At 37.9% G+C, this 7967-nt stretch overlaps 1 protein-coding gene across 1 annotated transcript; it reads right to left on the bottom strand.

Moving 5' to 3' along the window:
- Nucleotides 1-5600: 5600 nt before the first annotated feature.
- Nucleotides 5601-7959, bottom strand: PELO (pelota homolog (Drosophila); the record flags this gene model as incomplete). Its single annotated transcript, XM_010178578.1, has 3 exons — nt 5601-6143; nt 7325-7629; nt 7662-7959. Coding segments are annotated over 3 exons (1035 nt in total), but the record flags the coding sequence as incomplete, so codon positions are not given.
- Between the last annotated feature and the right edge of the window lie 8 nt (nt 7960-7967).

Genomic DNA, 7967 nt, shown 5'->3' on the forward strand with positions numbered 1-7967 from the left:
TCTTTGTTCTGGAGTCCTTTCAGTAAAAAGTCGGCTAAAAACATTTGTTCTAAGTAACAGAAATGTCTAAGAGTTTGTATTAAGGCTGCATGGGAAAGAATCTGCTTCTCTTCAGAAAAACAAATTTGCTTAGCTGCCACCAGGTCCAAAATCTTTTTGAAACATGGAACCCTACTCAGGGCTTTTTTCTGAAACAAAAAGGCGATAGCTGGAGTGTGCTAGGTAGGAACAGTGCCTTTCTATCATGTTCCTGTTCCATTCAGATCAGAAATGTGAAACTTATCTTCCAAATCTCAAGAGATATCACACCCGAGTCAGTTGTGTTAGCTATTTTGGCCAAAATAGAAAAATATTTCTTTGTTTATACAACATGAAATAGTACTTAGCAAAGACAATGACAGAAAAGGGAGCATCTTTAGCATAGTGTTAACAATGACAGAAAAGGGTCTTAAGCTCCATATCTTCTGTCCCATATGACTCCTTAAACCCACAGACTCTTTCTTAGCTATTCCAGACTTGGCATTGATTAGAAATTCCATTTTGAACCAGAGAAAAAACTTCCCATCAAGTCTGGTATGTACATTCCTAAAAAGGAGGACTGGTTTCAACTAATTAACATTCTCTAATGCAACAGCTATTTTGCCAGAGGATTCATGATCAGCTTTAATATGACTTTTAAGCAATTATTAGAGCAGCATGACTGTAATTACGTTAGCTGTGAACATACCATTTCCCAAGAAGACAGGAATAAATTAGAGATTGATATAGCAAAATCTGACAAGGGCTGGCAGTGCTTGAAAGCTGCTGCTTTGTGTTGCATTTCCCAGAAGACAAGTGCTGCTCTGCTATCAGCTCCTCTCTGCTTCTTGTACAGCCCTCAAGTAGGACAAGAGAAAGAATTATTTTCAGACAACAGAATAAACAAGTATGATTTCAGAGACCTTTTCCTCATGCACTGTTTTAGACTAAGACACCTTAGGAGAATATTTTTTCATATAAAAGGTATACTGCATTTCTAAAACAGTCAAGTTCAGAAGTTTACAAAGACCACACACTACAGTTTGGTTGTTAGGCTGGAGACATTTCTTTCCTTTATATTCTGTATCATGCAAGCAGCTATCCTCAAAACAAAGTCAAAGCCTTAGTTGAGTCAAGAATAAAAAAATCTGGCAGGATGAAACATTATGCTTATTAAGCAACTCTTCTGCAACTGTCACACAAGAAGATCCACAGCCTATGTTTACATTTTCCACTGCTGAAAAATCCCAGGCTTGACCCATGTCAGAGCATGAACTAAGAGTTCTAACAATAATCACAATACCCAAACGGTTAGGTATTTTTTCAATTCTAAATTAGCAGAATAGCAAGTTTGCAAGATACTGTTTTCCTACATGAAATGTGAATACGGTTTTAGGAGAAACACAGAAAATGGAAAATAATCTGCTGCAATGCCATGTCTCTCTTCTGTTCCCACCATTTCCAAAATCAACTGAAAACTGAGAGATCCTAAGTCCTAACAGCATCAACTTTGATCACTTTGTAACAAGTTGCAGGTGCATACTGAACAAGAACTGCAAAGAGAATGACTCACAGACCTGTATTGTTCCCCACTTTAGCACAGCTTGAAGAAGAAACTTCAGAACCACCTCAGTTGCACATAACTCTGCATTTTAAGAACTTTATTATAATATGTACATTTTATCTTAAAAAAAAAAGAAAAAAGACAATAGATAAAAGCAACTGGTACATCAGAGAGCAAGAAAATAAATCAAGTTTGAAGTTTTGCCATATCAAAAAAGTACACAGATAAGTAGTTTTCTGAAGTAATTATTTCATTTTTTTTGTTTTGTGTCTTGCAGGAATTCCAATTTTGTGATATAAAAAAGGATTCCTAATTGTAGAGCTTCTAATTGCTGTTTCACATTTAAAAAAAATGCTTTCTTACATCTTTTGCAGAAGAAATAAACCAAACACTGCACAAACGTGGCTTCAAATAAAACCGCATAAACATTCTGAGAACATTTTTTCCTGCAAAACTAGACATCTATTCCTTAAGAAACAGGCAAGTTTTCTTGTAAGAGATAAAAAAATTTGAGAGAAAGGTGAATGGGCTGGGTGACTAGAAAAGATCACATACACATGATTACACCTTTTATCCCGCTTGCCTTTAAGAAACTGAGCACATTTTCTGGATGGATATCGCAGCTCCCAGAAAGAAACTGGAGAAGCTCAGGCTATAAATCAGTCAAATGAGAAAGTAGCTGTAATATACCTTCACAGAAAAAGGCAAACTAAAGTCAGCAGCTCAGAAGTTAATCTAAGAAATTTTCAAAGGGTAAGAAAGACAGTTTTAATATTTAGGGCCACATAACCTTTGAGAGAACAGCAGCAAATGAAAATTACTGTAGACATTTACATAGCTTTAAAAATATCATGCTACTTACATCACAACTTAAGCTGAAGAGCCATGGGCTCCTGTTACACTGGTGGTCAGGGTGTGGTCAAAAGATAATTTTATTACCGGCATTTTACTCATATAGTGTCCACGGGTGAAGACAGGAGGAGGGAGATGAGGAATTTCCTAGGTCATATTCCGTTAAATGCATTAGTTTTACTGATTTTTTATTTTTTTTTATAGCTAGTGGGATTATTTTGGTTTCTTGCTGGTGGTGACCTCTTGTCTTGCACCAAACTTTATTTGGTAAACAACCACAAAAATTTATATAGTAACTGGATTTAAATGCCAAAGATGACAAAACTAACGAACTGGGGCCTTCTCCAAAGTATGAGTTTGCAAGAGCGGCTTTATGATCTAAATTAATGAATTTATGTGAATCTTTGAAGAACACAGCAGGGTTCAGGATCAAGCTGATTTCATGATATGTTTTAAAGCTTTCTTCCTACTAAACATAACAAATATTAAGAAGTCCTACAATGTGTATTCATTTATTTTGAAAACTGAAAAATACTTCATGGTGCAAGAGAACAATTTTCATATTGTGGACAGTTTTTAGTTCATGTATGTTTAGTTTTAAAGAAAAAAACAAAAAATATTCTTCCATGGTTCTAGCACTTACTCATTTGATCTGCAGTAACATTCATCTTCTGTGCGCTACCTACGCAGACATTAAGGTCTGTATTAAGCATCTTTGACAAAACAGACTTTTCAATTATTCAAAATTACTTTAAATGTAAAAGATACTAGCAACTCTGGAACTTTGCCAGGTCAAGCATCTGCAGCTACTGAACACAGCCTGCTTTCAATACCAAGCCCTTAAGCTGTTTCCTGAAACAGGATGCATTTGTCTACATAGTGATTGTATATTTATTTTACTACAAAAATGCTTACGAAAAAGAAAAATCCCACCCTTCAATACTTTGGACAACTGGATGTGTATTTCTTTTGCAGACTTAGTATCATGATAACAACACCTAAAAAAAGAAAATATTCATAAACTGTCAAGTCAGTGCAGAGACTTAAGTATAAATAATTCAAAGAATCAGTATGAACATATTTTCTTACCAGATGTTTGCTGTTACAGCTTGAAAAAACAAGCAGCAAAATGGCTGTTTCTTTTTCATGGCGATACACTGTCAGAAGTGCAAAACACAGACTTGCAGAATCACCATTGTAATCTTCTTATAGTACACGGCAATAACTCTTCATAATTTGTTTAAAATGCAACAATTTGAATCAATTTGGTCTAATAAAATAGCAAACCATTCCACAACTAAGGAACAATTTGATTTGTCTCCCAGTTTGCTAAGAATGAAACTAATAGTTTCCTGATGCAACACAATTCTGAATCTAAGTATCATTTGTGTACAATTGCAATAACTTGGCATTACTTACAAGAAGGGAAATACTAATATGCCAGCTTACCTTAAATACATTAACAACCCTGTCTGGACATTATGAGCCTGTTTAAAGCCATGATTTGCTACATTTAAGTAGTACTTATTGATTCTTCTTGTTTCATATGTTCTTTACATTTAACTCCATATATAGGAAGGAGCAGTACGCTTTCTAGTTGTCAAAGTGTATAATCAGCTCAGGCAGATTTTTAAAAGAAAGAAATTTTAATTTAAGCTGTCCTAACTGAAGAAAGTCTACCTTAGCATTCTATGACTTGTGGCACTCAACACCATTCAAATCAAAAACACAAAGCTCAAATAACACAGTTTATCTGTGCAAGCTGACCCTAAACAGATGTCTTAATGGGGTTGCTTGTCTTCAGTGAGAGATCAAAGTCTTAATGAAGTACAGCTCTAATGTAAGCTCTGTGTGGATTCCTTAGACTGTGTGGATGATGGGAAACGGGCAGATTGTTTTTAACTCAAAACTACTTCTCTATCAAGGATTTTAGATTTTTCAGCTAGTGACAAATTCAGCTAGATATCAAATTCAAAGAGCCGACACCCATGAACATACAGGACTACCATTATAAATGCTTTTCCCAAAAATTATTCTACCCAGACAAAAAGTTTTAGTGGTTTTATTTTTAATCTTCCGTTCTTCTGTCCCTTTCCACAAGTCTTCCACTGCTTTCTTAAATGAAATTTATTTTTCGCAAGTCTCTCCTGCTCCCCTCCACCTCATTTAAAAAAGGAATGCTTATTTGCACACAACCTACACCATCAAACATTGGTTTAAACTGAAGAACCCCCTGCAATTATGTCAGAATCTGAAAGCAGTTTCTGCTTCCTCAGCCTAAGATTTATTATCCAGTGGAAAAAAAAAAAACTCATAGTACCTCTCAATACTTTGAGCAGATAAACTAGCAAATAACTAGAAAAGTATTTTGATTTTTACAGTTTTTATTATCTTAAGCTGAAGTTTTATTTAGAAATTTATAATCTTTACTTCTGTATCACACCTTACATATGTTTTTAAAGAAGTACACCAGATTACTGTTGTCAAAAGACTCCTCATGGAAACTAGGGTCTTAATTTTTAAGCCTTTTCATATACCTTCTCAGAACTGGGTGTTAAATAATCCCAATGTCAATTTATCAGGACTCACTCGATGGCAAGATAAATAGTATGTTTTTAGCCTTCAGGACAATATAACAAGGTAACAGCAATGGGTACACTAAGCTTCACAACCTGTCTTGCATCTATCATCATATTACGGAGGAAATGGCTAATTTAAAGGGTCTGGTTTCAGAAAGATGTTTCAAGTATTTCACAGAAATATTTAAGCTGTTAGACTCATAACAACACAAGAACCCCTCACAGATGATGTTGAGCCCACTCCTTTGAAGCATCTTAGGGAGAATGGCGAGTTCCTAAGATCAAGCAGTTTTGCAATACTCTGTTCAAGCACTTGAACACAAATAAGAGTCTGACATAATTTTCTCTCAGTTTATTATCTTTTCATATACATTCCAAAACATTAACCTGCCAGTCTGCCTTAACATGCAGAATGAGCAGCTTTGGGATGTCAAATTAGTTTCTCGTACTGCTGGAGCTCCAGTGTGTAACTTGCAAAAACAGTCGGCTCCAATGCACAGCATACCAATAATCATTACCATAGAACAGATAGCCAGTAGTGTGCTGAGCAGAGCAGAGCTGTATATTGTAAGAAATGCTATCAAAACCTTAAATTACAGGTCATGGCATATCTGCACATAGTGTTTAGGAAGGGAGAGGCCTTAATATCATTTCAACATGATCTGCAAAAACAAGCTGTTGGAATTAAGTCACTGTTATCAATCCTCTTCAGAGCTAGATTCATCTTCCTGGTCAGAGAGCTCAGCAACTGGAAAGCGCAGGATGGCTGCTACCCCTGTCAGCTGGCTGAGCTGCTCTCCAGACACATGAAGGCTGGAGAAAATGCGTACTGTGCCCATGTTCTCCCGCACACTATCTACCAATTTAACGTATCGGGCACGTGTAGCCACATCCTGGTGCCGGAAAAGCTCATCGCTGATCAGCAAGGTATCGATGGCCATGGCTTCATTGGCCTTCTCCACATGTTTTAGACCATAAAAAGCCCGGTCAGGCTCATGCTGCAGCATTTTATAGAAGTCATCTAAGGCTCTGACTTCACTGGCTGCCTTAGTGTCAGAGAGACGGCTAGTTACAGTTGGGTCACAGAGGGCTTCCTTCAATGCGTATTTATGTCCCGAGGAAGAGTGGACCTAGAGTAAAAAAAAAAGTCAAAGGTGTTTTGTTTTGTTTTGTTTTTTTTAAATAAAAAGGACCAATTAATTAGCCAATAACAAACAGCTTCTACTGTACATAATATTTACCTTGATAATTACTCAAGGAAGTTATCTTTCCTGAAACGTACATGATTCTTTTCTTAAAGGATCTCTTTTGCAACCCAAGCCTATACCAAATCCCTTAAACTTAAAGAAGCGCAGGAAAGCAGTTTCTCTTATTCAAAGATTGGGTTGAATATGCAAGCTGTTGCAGACAATCCTCAAGGTAGGGCCACTTGAAACTAAGAAACTAAGCCAAAGCATCTCCGTTTTAAAGCATTCAAGAGAAGGAAGACCTCTTAAGACTGCAGACATGCAGTGCCAAAACAAAGTCTTGCACAACTGTATAGCTACTATGCTTGCAAAGCTGTTAAGTACAGTAAAACTTTTCACACTTACTATTAGAACTTTGCTACAAAAGCAAAAGGAGGCTTCTTGGTGCACTGCCTCCTAAACCTCATGACCATTAAGTATTTATGGACACAATTCCTCCCCCTTCACCCAGCCTTTTGCAAGCATAGATTACAGGCCTACTCCAATTAAAAGATTATGCAAGTATTTTACACTCTGAGTTTGCCTATTTCAGTGAAAGGCAAAGAAACTCACCATTCAATGAATAAGATGATTAAAGAACAAGAAAAAATGCTATGGTCTGCGTAACCTTTAACTGTGTGGTACAAACCTAACAAAGTTAACTAACCTATACAACATCCGAGTACTTTTTTAAAGCACAACAAAACAACTTTAGAAGGTAGTTATTAAACATGCATGCTATACAGTATGATAGATTAACACTACAGTTAAACTATTTTACAAGTTGTACTTCACTCTTAACTGAAGATTAAATATGTCTTAAATATGCCTTTATTGGGAGTTTGAAGTATTTAATACTTCCTCTACTTCACATTAAGGTATCCTAGAAAGGAACCAACCTTGTATCTTGCATAACAAACTCATAGTTTGGGAGGCATGAAAATAATTTACTTATGATGCTCAGACATAAATTTATTTTCTCTAATACGTGAATTATTTCCCATCAACATTGTAATGATCTTCTATGATCACAGACAGCACTTAAGCCTCTTTTTACCCACTCTGGAAACTGTTTAGCTGCTTACCTGTAGGAACTTGGACTTGTTCTCCAGCAGAAGTCTGTTGTCAGTCTTGACTGCCCGCTGAAACATGTAGTCACAGAACTGCTCACGTACAAAGCCTGGGCTAGCCACCAGTACACACTTCACCACCTCAAAGTTAATATGCCGCTGGATGGCTTGCACCACCTGCTCGTAAAACCTCTCCAGCGCCCGGTCATGCTGACTGCAGTTCCCTTTCCGCTTGCGGGGGATGTTCACCTCCACCTTGGCACGGGTAAGCGTCATGCTTGGAGTGACCAGGCAGACGTGAGCAAGCCCTTCCTGCATGACTACGGCTGAAAAAAAAACCCTCCCTGTCCGCCCCGCCCTGCCACATCAGCGCTCCAGGCTGGGTCACAGGCCTGCTCGATGCGCTCCAGCACCACGCTGTCCCACTGCTTCTTTGCCAGCGTGAACTGCCGGTTGGGCTCCAGCTCGATGGTGTGGTAGGCCCCCATCTTGACATATTCATTCTCTTGGATGTTAGTGCCTTTGACCCGCAGCTGGCAGGCCTGCGAGTCAAAGTCGATGGCCTCCACGCAGAGCGTCAGGGTGGTGCGGATGCGGTTACTGCCCACGCTGCCCGTAGAGGACTCAGTCTGCACCTTCCGGATGGTGGAGGCCCGCA

Source organism: Mesitornis unicolor, unplaced genomic scaffold (assembly GCF_000695765.1).
Source record: "Mesitornis unicolor isolate BGI_N332 unplaced genomic scaffold, ASM69576v1 scaffold10562, whole genome shotgun sequence".
Lineage (NCBI taxonomy): Eukaryota > Metazoa > Chordata > Aves > Mesitornithiformes > Mesitornithidae > Mesitornis > Mesitornis unicolor.